This window comes from Eschrichtius robustus, chromosome 14 (genome assembly GCF_028021215.1).
Source record: "Eschrichtius robustus isolate mEscRob2 chromosome 14, mEscRob2.pri, whole genome shotgun sequence".
In the NCBI taxonomy this organism is placed as follows: domain Eukaryota; kingdom Metazoa; phylum Chordata; class Mammalia; order Artiodactyla; family Eschrichtiidae; genus Eschrichtius; species Eschrichtius robustus.
In genome coordinates this window covers 100,173,745-100,189,503 of record NC_090837.1, presented here as the reverse complement: position 1 = coordinate 100,189,503, position 15,759 = coordinate 100,173,745, and the positions used below count along the sequence as shown (strand labels likewise).

Genomic DNA, 15,759 nt, shown 5'->3' with positions numbered 1-15,759 from the left:
GCGGGGCGTGGGGGCGGGTCCTCTGGGTGCGGGGCGGGGATTGGCGGCGGATGCTCTGGGCGCGGGGCGGGGATTGGTGGCGGATCCTCTGGGCTCGGGGCGGGACGTGGGTTCTAGGGGCTCGGGGGGCGGGTCCTCGGGGCGGCGCGCGCCGGCTTCCCCCGCTCCTCCCGCGCGCGGCCCCTGGAGTGCCCAAGGCGCGCGGCCAGCCCAGCTCGGGCCGCTGCACTCTAGCTGCCCCGCGGCCGAGCGAGCGCGGGCCGGGGTCGGGGCCGCGGCGGCGGGTATTGCACCCGGGGTCCTTCTGCAGCCCCCGTAGCGAGGAGCAAGGGCGAAGACGAGGCTAAGCGGGGCCGGAACCATGAACCGGAGTTTCCACAAGTCTCAGACCCTGCGCTTCTACGACTGCAGCGCGGTGGAAGTCAAGAGCAAGGTGAGCCGGGGGCCGGCGGTCTGCGCCCCCCACCCCCGCGAATGAATGGGCACCCCGAAGGGGACTGGGAGGTGCGAGACGGGCCGGCGCCAACTTTGGAACGCGGCGCCGTCCGTGGGATGTGCAGGGGTCCCGCGATCCTTCCCGCCCCTGCGCGCGCACAAAGCCCGGCACCCCGATAGGGTTCAGCTGGAGCCCCGGCGCTCGGAGGGCCGCGCGGCCGCCTGACCCTCTGCGAGAGCGGCTCTTTTGTTCCACAAGCTGGCGGCGACCCGGCGCGCCGCACGGTGGAGGGGCGACGTTTCCGGGGCGACCCGGGGGCTGCTCGGATTCGGGGCCGTGGAGGGGCCTCGGGGGCCCGGGCCAGGGGAGGGCCCTGGCCGCGCCGCCTCCTTCATTGCGGAGGAGTCTCGGAACCGGTGAGGGGAGACGGGCAGCCGGTCCCCGATCCCCGGACCGGACCCCCAGCCCCCGGCCCGGCCCTCTGTACCAGTCCCTCAGCCTCCCGGCGCGCCCCAGGCCCAGATTGCCCGGGCGCGCCGGGCCGGCGGCCCCTCCCGCTGCCCGCGCCCCGGCCCCAGCGTGCCCGAACTTGCGGGTTGCTGTGCGCGTTTGGGTAATTGGCTGATAGGATCTGGCGCTTCTGCCCTTTGCGGGGGCGGCTACTTCGCGGCAGACGCTTTTGTCTGCGAGGGTCTCAGTGGTGGACCCCGCGGCAGAGCAGGAGCTGCAGTTGTTCAGGGTCCTGGAGGGAGGGGGCCCAGCTAACCGCTGCCTGGGATCCGGCTCTCGCCCGTTCTCTGCGCGGCCCCCGCCTCGGTCAAGCAAGGCGGAGGAGACTGAGTGGTTGGTGGGAGGGGGCCGGACTCTAGGGTGGGCTCTGACCTCCAACTCTGTGCACGTTTGGGTCGCGGGGCGTGTGTGCCCCGGTCCGGTCTCTGGGAAGACGAACCCGGCGGCCCCCTGCCTGGGCTGCCCCTACCGGCCAAGGGGCGTCCTTTGGCGAAGGAGTTACAGGGCTTCCTCCGAGGACGGGGGATTCTCTGCGGGAACCCCACTGCAGTGAGTTGCGGCATTTCATCACCATCTTGTTGGACAGTCTTGTTCGGAACCCCTCATCTCTAACTACCCCGTATGCTAATTCTGGGACCCTCGACCCGCACTCCTCCCCGCTTTTAGCCCCAGAGTGCCCACACCCCGGAATCAGAAGTGCCCGCTATGAGTTGCGTGGGGGAGAAGAACCGACAGGCGTTGAGTGGGAGCCCCAAGTAATTGACGTTTCTTCAACTCAGTGGGAAGGTGGCTCATTGTCCCCTGCAATAGCCACTGAGCACGTGTGGTGTTTCGTTTTAACTGTTTATTTTGAGATCATCATCGATTAACAGGCAGTTGTGAAAAAGAATACAGAGACTTCCCCAAAGGTAACATCTTGTATCACAGTGTCACATCCAGGACCTCATCAGACTTGTTCACGGGGTGTTTTTGGGTCACACACTTTTGTCGTGTGCGCATTCCTGAGACCCAGCACGGTCACAACACAGACCACTTCGATCGCAAGGGTACCTCCTGCTGCCCTTTCACGGTGGCAGTTTGGTTCTAAGTGATTAACATCACATGCTGTTCCTGAGTCTCACTGGCCACATTCCCTGTGCTCAGTAGCCACGGGCGGCTTGCAGCTGCCTGACCAGATGCAACTCCAGAGGGTCCGTCCAGAGGGACAGTCCTGGAGGAAATGTCCTCACTAGGCCTTATCCTGCAGTTCTGGACTGTGGACACTGTGAGGGCCCCTGGGGACTGGAGAGTAGGAGTCTGCCTTTGCCTCTCCTGGGGAGCTGGGGGCTGTGGGCATTCGGGTGGCCCAGCGGGTTGCCTCAGGGTGCCCCACCTTCTTAACTCCCCAGTGAAGAAGGGGCACTGCCCCATGGCCCAAGCCTGGGTTCAAGTTCAGATGCATTGAATGCTCCACTGGGGGTGAGTGGCAGAGCGAAAGTTTTGGTTGAATTTGGGAGCACCCCTGGCAGGCCACACCAGCCTGGGCCCTGCTGGGCTGGCTGGTTATACACACACCACCACGACCGACCCCTGCCCTTTCGGAAGAGGGGGCTTGCCTTACTGTTTGTCCAGAGGGTTCACATGGCTCGTCCCTCTGTACACGCCCTCCCACCCACCCACGTGGTAGTGAACACTTGCACGCATGGAGTCCATCTCTGCAGGGAGCCTTAGTCCAGCTGCTGATGTCAAAATATGGGAGCCCAAACGTTACGACAGTGATGTCTTTCTACCATCTAAAGGTAGCACCGTAACACCTGGGTTTGTATGTGGAGAAAGTGGTGCCCGGGAGCTGAGTCCCTTTGGAGTTCTGCCACCTACCCTTTGGAGTTTTCAGGCAAGTTATTTAACTTTTCTGAGCCTTAGTTATTTCATCTGTAAAATGGTCATTGTACCTATTCTGCTAGCCTTCCAGGATCAAATGAGGTAATGAAGTACTTTTAAACTGCAGAGCACCCACAATTATAAGAGTTAAGCACTGCAGATCAGGGTTCTGTGGCATTTCAGGATATCAGGTCTGAAAATCTGATCCTCTCAGAATTTTTGGCATTAGCCATCTGCCACAGCTGGTCAATTCCCAAAGCCTCAGAGACAGAGACAGTATCTTGACCTAGTGGCTCTTCCCCATCATATAGCCCCTGACTCTTCCCCAGCATTTCTGTTTTAATACCTGTGATGCATCTATTTCTCTCCCCACCAGCTGCATGCACTTCTTTTTTTTTTTTTTAACATCTTTATTGGAGTATAATTGCTTTACAATGGTGTGTTAGTTTCTGCCTTATAACAAAGTGAATCAGCTATATGTATACATATATCCCCATATCTCCTCCCTCTGTGTCTCCCTCCCACCTTCCCTATCCCAGCCCTCTAGGTGCACGCACTTCTGATTCCCCAGTTTTGGTTAATGGGGCCACCATTTCACACTCACTCTGACTTTTTCCTCTCTCCCTGTAAGACCTGCAGTGGGGAGGGGCTGTGCAGCTGTCTGAGGGAGCATGTTTCAGGCCGAGGGGAGCAAGTCTTGGCCCATCAGAGGGGCAGCAGGAAGGCCAATGCTGGGGGAGGGGTCTACAGGGGCAGAGTAATTGGGGATGACTTGTTTGAGGAGAAGGCAGAAGGCCGCCCGGGGCCATTGTGAGCCACATGCCTGAAAAGCCTAGAGGAACACAGCTACCCATCTCCGCAAGCTGCTGTTCACTGAGCCCTCACCCTCTGGCTGGAGGCCCCTGTGTTAAATGAGGCCCATTTTTTCCCGGTTTCCTTACCCCTCAGGCCTCATCCATGTTCTCTTCAGCCTCTGGGCCCCGTTTATGTGGCTTAACCCCCACCTGAAATGTTTTCTCGAAGAATCTGCCCTATCCTGATGACCCTCTCCTACAAGGCCCACCTGATGTCTTCACCAGGCCAAGCTTTCTGCATCCTCTGACCCCTTCCCCGTGTTTCTGTCATCTTATGGCCTTTGTCACGGTGCTGGTGACAGGAACCCAGGACTGTGTTTACACCCCCATGGCTTGTTGTATCCATTGTGTGGGGGGAGAGTAACACCTCTAAAGGTTTTAATCCAGTTTTGGCTGCTTGGTTTAGATAATAATGTTGGAGACTTTTCTGCATTCTAAACAAATGCATTACCATTGTAGAGAATGTAGAAACCATAACAGGCACAAGGGGGTAATTCTCACATCCAAAGTGTGGTCGCATGTCCTTCTGACCCTTTATATGCATGTATACATGCAGATGTCTTTGTTTTACAGAATCAGAGTCATATTTTATAGGTATATTATTCTGTAGCCTTCAAGTTTCCACCTTCAACTTAGCAGTGAAGTGTAAAGTGTTTTCTCATGTCATTAATATTTTTAGAAAACATATTTTTGACATGACTACGTAGTAGTCCATCTTATGTGTAAACCATAATTAATCTAACTAATATCCTATTGGGTTATTTCCAGTTTTTTCCTAGAATAAACAATGCTGTGAATAACAACTTTGCATTTAAATCTTTATATAAAGAGTCCATGTAGAATGTATATCATAAAAAGTATACAAAGAATACTGATTCCCTTAATTCAGTGCAGAACTTTTATTATTTCTTTAGGACAGATTCCTAGAAGTGAAATTACTAAGTGAAAAGTATGCACATTTTTAAGGCTTTGAGTACATATTGCTGAATTTACTTCCAGAAAGTCTCTTCTATAAATGTGTACACCTTGTTTCATATCTAGCCCTCTCCCTGCCTCCAGTACTGGGTATTTTCTTATTCTTTCCCATTTAGATAAGTGAAGCACTACCCCATTTAATTTGTATTCTTGGGTTATTAATGAATAGAAAATTCTTATATTTGTTAGCTATTTGTATGTCTATTTTTAGCTGCCTGTTTCTTTCCACCCTTCTTTTTTTTTTTTTTTTTTTTTTGGTTAGTGTTCTTATTTTTTACTGAGTTATGGAGCCGCTTGTCCACAGGAGATTTTCCAATCAGTGCAGATGGTGCTAGGTGACAGTGTTCCCTGTGGTCCCACATCTTGTCTCTGCTGAGGTTGTTGGCTGCCTGGCCATGCCCTTCCATCTGGGGGCTGGAGCCTGGGCCAGGCCCTCCCCATCGGGTGGCTGGGCACTTGCCTCCTGTGGGCCAGTTGAGAACCGCCTGACACGGTTTGACTCACCTGTGTGTTTGGCTACACCCTTTGAAGATTCCGGTTTTGTTGTATCTGTGCATGTCTGTGTTTAAACAGGTTCTGTAACTTGATTTGGGAAGTTGCATCTAGAGGAGACTCTCATCAGGGACCCAGGTGGGGAGTGTCAGTCTGGTGGGCACGGATGGTGTTGCTGCCCACCTCCTGTGGGTCTGTGACCCGTGAGCAGCAGAAAACCCTATGGGCCTTCCTAGGGGCACCCCAGTTAGCAGGGGTTCAAGCCCTTTCCTAGGACCCATGACATTTCAGATAGAGGGCTCTTCCAATTTTAGGGAAGGAAAGGAGTGTCAGGGCCTGGGAGATGCAACCATTCAAGGTTGCTTCTAGGTGTCAGGAGCTCTAATGTTTGTGAATCACATCCTGAATCGGCGAAAATAGAGAGGCATCCTGCCTCTTTCCCATGAAGGGGCCTCCTGGACTTTTAGAGGCAAGCAAGGAAGGAGCTTGGAATGACGACGGCAGAGGCATCTGTGAAAGGGGCCTCAGGGGTCTGGGAGTTGCATTAGGTCAACTAGCCGTTTCCATGTTTATAGGCTCCCCACTTCCTCTCGGCAGATTTCTCCTCAGCTGTGAACCTGGGGAGCAATGCGAGTTGCTGTGCCCCTTTCTAGCCCCAACACACAGCCTGTAGCCCTCCTCTGAGGCTGCCCTGAACACACTGGGGTTATAGAGATGGTCCGGGCTGGATGCTGCCCTCTGTGTATAGGTTGCATTCAGAAGTATTTCTTAATGTTTGGTTAACCACATACATATATATTCTAAATACATTACAAATAATAATTCATTAATCCCCATCACAACCTTGCCAGATGGGTTCTGTTCTAACCTCCATCACACAAGAGAACACTGAAAAATCAAGGTGGTTCCACTAAGCTGGCCCGGGTCAGCGAGCTCAGGCACTTTGGCTCCAGACCCCGTGCTCTTTACCATGGACGGTCTGTGGCCCTGTTGGAGGAGGGCTGCTGCCCCTCCCCCTCTGGCAAGCCCTCAAGTCCAGGTCCGGATACTGACGCAGGTGTTCACAGCTCACCCCGTGTAGAATGAGGCAGTCCCTCTCGGGCTGTCTGGATCTGGAGTTTGGAAGGGTTAGGCCTAGTGCTTTGGGGGAGGAAGTTCTACTTTTCTTCCATCCCGGGCGCAGGTTCTAGCCGTGTGGCCTTGAGGGAAGTCCAGTGTTCAGTAGTTACTCTTAAAAACCTACCATCCATTGATGTATTCATTTACTGAGCAACTACAGTGTGACAGGTGTGGGGTTCGTGCTGGGGTACAAAGGTAACCAAGACATCCAGCATCCCCACCTTAAAAACGTATGATCCAATGAAGGATCAGTCGCTGGTGGGCATATCGGAGTGGGTGGATGCGGGGGTCCTTCATTCTGATATCCAAAGTGTCACCAAATCCACAGTTTCACATCTTGAGACCAGAGGTTTCCGGTGCATCCTAGCCATCCTGCCCACATAGCAAGACCAGTCACGGTGCTCGGGCATCCAGGAACTGCTCTTATCTTCTCTGGCGTCAGCAACAGCAGTGCCTGCGCGGGCTGCTTTGAGATGAGTCAGAACATCTTCTCCCCTCCTTGCTTCCAGAAGCAGCTGGGCTCTGGTCCCCACTTTTTACGCATCTGGGGACTCTAGCTCTCTCCCTGTGCTGCGTTTCTCAGTAGCACGCGCCAAGGAAAAAATTCAGCGGCTAAAATGTGACAAGCAGTGCTTTGCATGCAGTAGGTACCCAATAAATGTTAGTTGAGTTGAAATCAGATGATTTTCCTGACAGCTACTAGTTCAGAAGTGGTCTGTCAGGGTACTTTCAAAAAGAACTGCTTTTTGAGGAAGGTGACCAAAGCTGGATTCACCAATTGACTTATTCCCAGGGCATCTCTGAGAGGGTTCCGGGGCCTTGTCCCCTGCCTGCTAGTGCCACGGAGGGGAAGGGAAAGAACGGGGTAGAAGATGAGCTGAACAAAGAAGAGAAAATTTGGAAGTTCAAAGGAAGCTGATTTAAAAGTCCGCGTGGACATTGCTGCTGTTGTTAGTGTCTCCTTATTTCCTTAGTGCTAAATTGTCGGCTGAGAGCTGCAGGGGCCCAGCTCGGGGCACGTCGTCAGAGCCAGCTCCCGTGCACCTCCACGAGCGGCGCTCACCCCTCTTCCTCGTAAACCCCATTGGCCCTACCTGCCTCCTCTGCCAGAGCCGCCTGGGCAGCCCTGTGTTACCCATAGGATAGGGGTAGCAGGACAGGGCACTCACTGTTACAGCTGGGACAGCAGTTACCTTTGATGCCTCCTTTCCCTGTCCCCTAAATTCAGTGCTTCCCAGGTTCCTGGGGTCCAGGGATATGTCTCCCGCACCCCACCATCCATCTCTCCGACTCCCCAAGACTGTGTTCCTCTGGGGCTCTGCAAAGATGCTTGCTGGCAGAGGAGACCAAGGGGGTGGGCTCCCCTCACCATCCCCAGCCAGAGCATGTGCTCTGTGTTTTGGGGTATATGTGTGGCATTTTACTTGAGGGAAGTAAAAAAAGCTTTTGTCGCTTAAAGAGTGTGAAAAGCGCCCAGAGCCTCCTGCATGGCCCATCCCTGTTAAATTCTTAGTTTGTCACCCTCCCCGGGTCCACGGGCTGACCTTCTGCAACCTGATCCTCTCCTACACTTACCGGGGAAGCTCTGCCACGCCTCAAGGCTGAAACAGCTGCCTTTTCAGGAAACTGTTCCAGCCCCGCCTCACACCAGGGAACCTCTCCTGTGTGGAGTGCGGTGTGTGTGACAGTAAAGTACACTAACCTCAGGCGTGTGGCTTGATGAAATTTTACGTGTTTGCACACCCGGTGAGCACTGTGCCCATCACAGTGTGGAACACTTCGGCCTTCAGGAGGTTCCTTCGTGCCCTGTGCGGTCAGCACCCGTCCCCAGCGTAGCCACCATCAGGGTCTCTGTCACCAAAGATGAGCGCGCTGGTTCTCAGGCGCGACGTCCATCCGTGTTGTGTGCATCCAGAGATCTGTTTTTTATGGATTCAAAGTATTCCTTTGTGCAGAAGATGTGGCACATATATACAATGGAATTTTACTCAGCCATAAAAAGAAACGAAATTAAGTTATTTGTATTGAGGTGGACGGACCTAGAGTCTGTCATACAGAGTGAAGTAAGTCAGAAAGAGAAAAACAAATACCGTATGCTAGTGCATATATGTGGAATCTAAAACAAAAATGGTTCTGAAGAACCTAGGGGCAGGACAGGAATAAAGACGCAGATGTAGAGAATGGACTTGAGGACATGGGGAGGGGGAAGGGTAAGCTGGGACGAAGTGAGAGAGTGGCATGGACATATATACACTACTAACCGTAAAATAGATAGCTAGTGGGAAGCAGCCGCGTAGCACAGGGAGATCAGCTCGGTGCTTTGTGACCACCTAGAGGGGTGGGAGAAGGAGGCAAGGGGGAGGGGATATGGGGATATATGTATACGTATAGCTGATTCACTTTGTTATACAGCAGAAACTAACACATCGTTGTAAAGCAATTATACTCCAATAAAGATGTTTTAAAAAAAAGTATTCTTGTGCATCCGTCTGCGTTGCTGGAGGTCCAGGTGGCCAAAGCCTCCTGTGAGCTCCTCTTCAGCGTGCCTGTGAATTTCACTAGCCGTTCTCGATGCTGCTGGGGGCCGGCTGGCGGAGGTCCTGGTCAGGCTAGCGCACAGCCCACTGTGGCTCTTCTGGAGTGTCAGGTGTGCAGGCTCCAGCACTGGACTTGGGTGGATTTGGGTGGAGCAGCTGTTGTAGGGTCCTGAGGGTTAAGGAGTTCCCGAAGGCCTTGAGCCACAGCTTATTAATTAGTTGTTGATTACTGAATCCAAACAAATCAGGAATTTGTCTTACAGAATTGAAGGGCCTTCCTAGTCCTTCCTTTATTTATTTACTTAAAAAAATATTTATGTATTTATTTACTTGGGTTGCGCCAGGTCTTAGTTGCAGGGTGCGGGATCTTTAGTTGCAGCACGCAGACTCTGAGATGTGGCATGCAGACTGTCAGTTGTGGCACGCAGACTCTGAGATGCGGCACGCACGCAGGATCTAGTTCCCCGACCAGGGATGGAACCCGGGCCCCCTGCATCGGGAGTGTGGAGTCCTACCCACTGGCCCACCAGGGAAGCCTCCCCCCGCCCCGGTCCTTCATTTAATTCTGCAGTTTGAGTTGCTGCTGTCCTGCCTTCCTCTGCCCCGCTCTACCCCGTACTACCTTGTGTGGGCCCTTCTGCTGGGCCAGGTGCTCGGAGAGAAACTGAGACACGACATGAACAAGGACGGGCCTGCTGCTGCTCAACGGGTCCAGGACAGCTCATGCCACAGTCTCTTTTTTTTTTGAATTTTATTTTATTTATTTTCTATACAGCAGGTTCTTATTAGTCATCTGTTTCATACACATCAGTGTGTTCGTGTCGATCCCAGTCTCCGAGTTCATCCCACCACCGCCCCCCCGCCGCTTCCCCCCTGGTGTCCGTACACGTGTCCTCTACCTCTGCCACAGTCTCTTTGGTGACGGTGCACAGTTGTCCTTTTGAAAACTGTCTGAGTTTCCCACGCGGAACGAAGACCCTCACGGCGGCCTTGACCGTGGCGGGCTGTGGAGCCAGGAACTTCACGTGGCCTTCACCTGGGGGTGTGCCTGTGTCGCCCTGCAGCTCACCACTCGCACACCTGAGGATGTTGGTGAACCGCATCCTTTGCCTTCGGGAATTTCTTCGCTCTCCCTAAAAGTCCTGCCTGGTGATCCGGCATGTTTATTTTCCGTTTCACGGCGTGAGTGTGCCTGTCGAAAGCTGGATGGTATGTCCATCAGTCTACAGAGCAGATCTCTCCGTGCCTTTGCTTCCGAGACAGGACGTGGGGCACGGATGCACAGGGGCAGAAAGCCCCCCCGACGGCCTCCTTTGGGGGGGTGTGTTGCTGTGGAAGGACCCTGGGGCCCCTGGGTAAGGGCTGTGGGAGAGAACTGTGACGACCGTTCAGCGGCTGTCTTTACGTGGTCAGCTGTGCTAGAGGAATTGGGAGACTAGAGTCATGTTCGTGTCCTGTTTTCCACGCTTGGGGGCCTGAGCGACTGCTTCCCCACCCACAAGCCCTGCCCTTACTTCCCTCGCTGGCCTGGAATGGTAACGGGCTGCTGCTATGGGGCAAAGCCGACTACTCTGCCTGCCGGCAGGTCCTTCACACAGAGGAGGAGGTGGCCCCTGGCTCCTGGCGGCAGCTACAGCTGCGGGATGAGCAGGGTACCCAGATTTCACAAGAAGGTGCTCCTTTGGCCTGCAAGGGGGTGCGGAAGCCCGTGCGTCTGGATGCTCTTGTGGGAAGCGGTGTGTCGAGGATCCTCAGGAGAGGGGCTGCCCTGGAGCAGCTTTGTCCCTGCTCGTCTCGAGCTCGGAGCCACCTGTCCTGTGCTCCGCCGCCCGCCCCCCGCGCTGCCCCGAGCTGGGAGCAGTTTCCCAGGAATGCGACCGCACTGCTGACCAGTGGTGCCTCCTCTCAGCCCGCCCGGTGGGTCACAGACTCTGGTCACCGCCAGGCCGAGGATCAGCAAGGACCAGCCCTTGAGAGTGAGCGAGCGTGTGCTATCGGGGTTGCCCTGCAGTCCTTCCTGGAGCGAGTTTCCGGGGAGCACACAGGCTCTGGGCTCCCTCCCTGCCCTAGGAGCTAGGTCCCGGCTGGTGGGAGCAGCTGCCACCCAGGTTGCCTCACCTGGAGGAGAGTCCAGGCAGGTGTGACCTTCTCTCGTCCGTCTCAGTGGCATCTCATGGTTGCAGCTGCCTTTCTTGGAGCGTCAGCTGTGTACCAGCTTCCTGCCAGCCCTTCTGCCGGGTACTCGTCACAGATGTTTTCCTTGATGCTCGTGACACCTTATGCATGGGCTGCAGAGAGGAGGACCTGGGGTCTTGACCAGGCTGTTACCTCACCCAGCCAAGGCCCCAGCCACGTGGCAAAATCAGATCTTAAACCCTCAATTGCTATGCCATCCTGCTTCCCATCTAGTTCTCATTCCCCTGATTCCACCTCATGGAAAATAGACAACACCTACCTGGTCCAGACGTGCTCTGAAGTCACAGCATGTGTCACTCCACCTTCCTCCCCAGCACCTCCTGGACACCAGCTCAGGGCTGCACTGCTCCTTAAATATCCCTCCTGCATCCTGTGAAATCCCCTCTCCTAGGCAGCCCCATGAGCTCTGGCCTGTGTACAGTCTGATTGGAGGGAGATGGGGCGGGTATAGGGAGAGCCTTTTCCTCTGTAGCACTGCAGAGGCTCTTTGCAACTGTGGTCAGTGTAGCGGTGACCTCCCGGGTCCCTAGCACACTGGACATGTGACTCAGCGGAGGCCCCTTGGATTGCGAGGCTGGGGGTGGGCAGCGCCTGCTCAGCTCAGCTCTGAGTCCCCATGCAGAGATCGGGGTTAGGGTCACACTCCTGAGCACAGCTTTTCTCCCACAGAGTTATAAAAAGGTGGTTTCATTGTGAAAAATGCCCTGAAAAATAACTGCCTGCCAGTGATGGAAGGGACAGGGCCTATGGAAGCCGTGACTCGTTTTCAGAAATTAGGAAGGTGGCTCAGCTGAAGGAGGGAATGCTGCTGTTGGGGACCCACGAGCTTCCTGCTCTGTCTTTCGTAAACCCACGCCGGCAAAAGGTCTCACACTTTATGATGCTGGCAAGTCTGGCTCTTTGAGAAGGGCTCAATACAGCCCTGGGAATGCGTGTGGAAGGTCTAGCTCAGTGCAAGACTTGTGCACCTTCTCCACGCGTGCTTGGCCAAGAAGAGCAAAAGCTCCGGGAACAAGCTGATCGAGTGCAAGCTGGTGAACGGCTGCTGTTTGCTGGAATCTCACTCAGAACAGCACATGGATGTGTATGCAGTTCTCACAACAACCCTATGAGGAATATACTTTGTCCCTCTTTTACAAAGGAGGAAATAAGCTTGGAGAAGTTGAAATTATCCAGAGTCACCCAGCCAGTCAAGGTGAGTCAGGAATTTGAACCTAGTATACTGATCCAGAGCCTTGGCTCTTGGTGACTCTGCCTTTTGTGTGATAAGCTACCACTGACCCAGGCAGCATCCCGCCTCAGCCCATCCCCTCCCTGGTCACTGACGCTTTCCCTGCATCCTGAGCTCACGTCCGAATGTGACCTTGCTTCCCTACTCAGGCTGGGGTTCCAGTCCTCTGCCTGAGTGGATCTCTGTTCCAGGAAAGTTCTGTGGAGGCGAAGACAGATGAGCAGCCTGGCATTTACCTCCACACTCTGGCCCAGGTGGACTTTCCAGTCCTCCAGCCCCACCTCAACACCAGGGTCTCCCTGCACGTTTACCCCCAGCTCCTAGAGCAGCCCGGCTCTGGTTCATGCTGCTAGCCCCACCGTGGCCCCCCTTTGTCCACGCTGTCAGCTGGTCTGGGTGCCGTCCCTTCCCACGTAGGGCGTCCCTGTCCCTTGGAATTCTCACCCGCACCATGGGCGCTCTTTAGGTCTCGTCTAAATTCTCCCCTGTATTAGCCTCAGTTCCTTCATTTACTAGTCTTGTACCCGTGCACTGTTATGGAAGCCTTCCAGGCCTCGGTCTCCTGGTCCGTAAAATGGGAACAGTGACACCTCTGGGTTGCCGTTAGGGTCACATAGAGCGTGCATGCAAAGCTTGGCGCCCACCACACCTTCTCTACCACAGTGGAAACTCCTGCCAGGCAGGGACCGCAGGCCGTATTCCTAAATCTCTCTGTCCTCCATTCTCAGCCCTGCCCCACCCCTACATTTAGCAGTACTGGGTCCATGGGTGCCGGTCACGCATTCGTGAGCAGAGGAGTGTGTGCCCACCTGTCTGGAGCACACATGGGGCTCGTAGAGGTGACCACAAGTGCAGTGGGTTCTCAGTCCCCAGCAGCTGTCTGGCAGCCTCATGCAGGAATTGGTGCTTGTCTGAGCAGTTCTGCAGGTGCTGACAGCTGCGCCATCATTGCTGTGGATCGAGGTGGGTGGACGGGGCACAGCAAGGGGCCAGGCTCTGCTGTCGGCTCCACCCCATCTGACTCACAGGTCTGTGGCCCGATTTTAAACTGTCCCAGTGTGTCAGCCCAGGAGGTCGTCCCGTGGCAGGTCCCAAGCTCTGACAGATGCCTCGTTAGGACGACAACCTGTGCTGCCTGAGCATCCCATAAATGGAGGTCTCTCCACAGTTTTCCACATGGCATGCTTGTGTACACATGTTCCTTGGCCCCGTCCTGAAATGGTCCCGAGGTGCAGGCGTTTACCCTATGAATGTACGCTCCTGAGATCTTTTATGGTTGGAATGTCGTGTTGATTGCGACTCCAGGACCCACCCCGATGAAGAGCAGGACATAGGAGGTCACAGCCCACAGGGCTGCCCCGGCAGCCTCCTGGTGCACACAGTGAGGTCCTGCCCCCCCCCCCCCCCGCGGTGCCTGGGCTGTTGGGAGCTCCTTCGGGCCACGTGCGGGTGATGTGCTGCAGCCCCTTCTCCCTCTGTTTGTTGCTTTCCTCATGCACACAGTTTAAACCAGGGCCTGTGTCATGCAGCTCCTTTGTTTACGTTTCTCAGTTTGTCATTACACATTTGCACATGTGATTACTGTTCAACCTCTCAACGTTGGGCTCTCAAACTAAACCATCAGCCTCACGAAGACGCTCATCACTGGCGCAGGGCCTGGCCCGTATCGGGCATTCAGTGAAATCTTGTTGAATGAATGAGTACTAAAAAGTAGCCCGTAGTGGTTACTGGCAAGATGCTTACTGGGATGTTTATGACACTGCCTTTGAGACTTTAGTGTGCACCTGGGTTACTGGGAATCTTGTTAGAATGCAGATTCTGATTCCCTGGGCCTGGGGCCTGAGGTCCTGCATCTCCAGCAGGTTGCACGTGATGCTGGAGCTGCTGCTTCAGGGAGCACACCTTGAGCAGGAGCTAGAACATTGTAGAACTCCCTGTGCCTGGGCCCAGCCCAGAGAGCCTGGCTTCACTGGCCGAAGGTGGGCCAGGTGTACACAGCTCCCTGGGCTCTTGGCTTAGGCAGGAGTCCCAGGCCCGGGGTTGGGCCTTGCTGCTTTGTTCTGTGTTGCACCCAAGTAATTTTCAACCTGATTGGGATCACACTGTGGATTTACCGTTGGGTTGTGTTTTCTTCCACTTTCCATATCGTAAAGGCTTCCTTGAGCGCTAGAACGGCACTTCTGTTGGCTTCATCATATTTCATCCTGCGCACATGCTTCATCTGTTTGATGAGCTTTTACAGTTTCCTTTTTTCACCATATTTTGATGAAGATTTCCCATCAGAATCTACCTGTGCTTCTGATGACTTCCTGTGGTTGCTCTCACCTGAGAGGCCTGGGGTCGTGGCCTTGGTATGGGGTGGTGCCTCGGGGTGGGGTCGCCTGGGGGCGGAGCCTCTACCGCAGGGTCCAGAATGCTGGGCTGGGGTCGCTTCCTGCAGTGAGCGGCTCAGAAGGCTGGGTAACGCGTGTGCGTCGTTTTAAGTCTGCGTTGTTAAGACAGACTTTAATTATAAGGGGTCGTTCGTGTGTGGAAGAACATAGTAGCCCCCTGGATAACCCTCAGGAGTATCTTCAAGATAAACACAACGTTTTGCAATAGGAAAATGAGCCGAGGAATCCTGGGTGCTTCAGCCCCAGGCCCCTGCCAGGGAGCAGTCAGTGGCTATTGGAATGAGAAGATTTAGCATCTAGCATTCTCCTTGGTCCGTCAAGATTAGGGCAGTCTCAGGATCACTGCGAAGAGTCTAGCCCTGAAGATTTTTCAAGGAAAGTACTGCTTTCACAGTAATCGTTAAATTGTTACAGTGATCAGAAGCGGCTAACCTGCTCTGTGTGCATAAAACCTTACAGTCGCCCCATCCTACAGATGGGGTACCTGAAGCCCAGAGAGCTGTAGCGCCGGGGCGACCCATCCAGGCCCTGTGGAAGGGATCCAGCAGGCCTTTGAGCTGCCATGGTCTGTGCTCCTATGTAGCTTCCGGCAGGTTATGGAAAACACGTGGCTTCCATCAGCCCATCTCCTTACTATTCTCTCCTTCTCCCCATGGCACTTACCACTTTCTAACACACTGTAGGATCTCCTTGTTCACTATTTTTACTGTTTGCTGTCTGTCCTCCCCACTAGTATGTAAGTCTCATGAGGGCAGACATTTTTTCTGTTTTGTTCACTCACGTGCCCCAGTGTGAGGGGCCGTACCTGCTTCTTGGAACCTCTCCATGGATATTCTCTGCGTGAGTGAGAGCAGGGGCCGTACCTTATCACTAGCTGTCCACTCAGCAGGTGTACTTTGAGTGCCTGCTCTATGCCAGGGTCAGTGGGGATAAAATGGAGACCATATTTTTCTTTTTGCAGCTATAAAGTCCAGCGCATGAAAATATTTTTTCAATCAATAAGTTCCTCCTTGGGGTACTTCCCTGGCGGTCCAGTGGTTAAGACTTCGGCTTCCAGTGAAGGGGGTGCGGGTTCTATCCCTGGTCGGGGAGCTAAGATCCCACATGCCTCGAGGCCAAAAAACCAAAGCATAAAACAGAAGCAATATTGTAACAA

At 54.3% G+C, this 15,759-nt stretch overlaps 1 protein-coding gene across 1 annotated transcript in view; it reads left to right on the top strand.

The window, feature by feature from the left end:
- Nucleotides 1–290: 290 nt before the first annotated feature.
- PARD6G (par-6 family cell polarity regulator gamma) overlaps nucleotides 291–15,759 on the top strand; it is a 103,245-nt gene continuing 87,776 nt past the window's right edge. Inside the window, exon 1 of the mRNA XM_068563018.1 lies at nucleotides 291–433. Within this exon, the coding sequence (XP_068419119.1) occupies nucleotides 362–433 (72 nt within the window). The 5' untranslated portion in view covers nucleotides 291–361. The remainder of the gene's footprint in view (nucleotides 434–15,759) is intronic.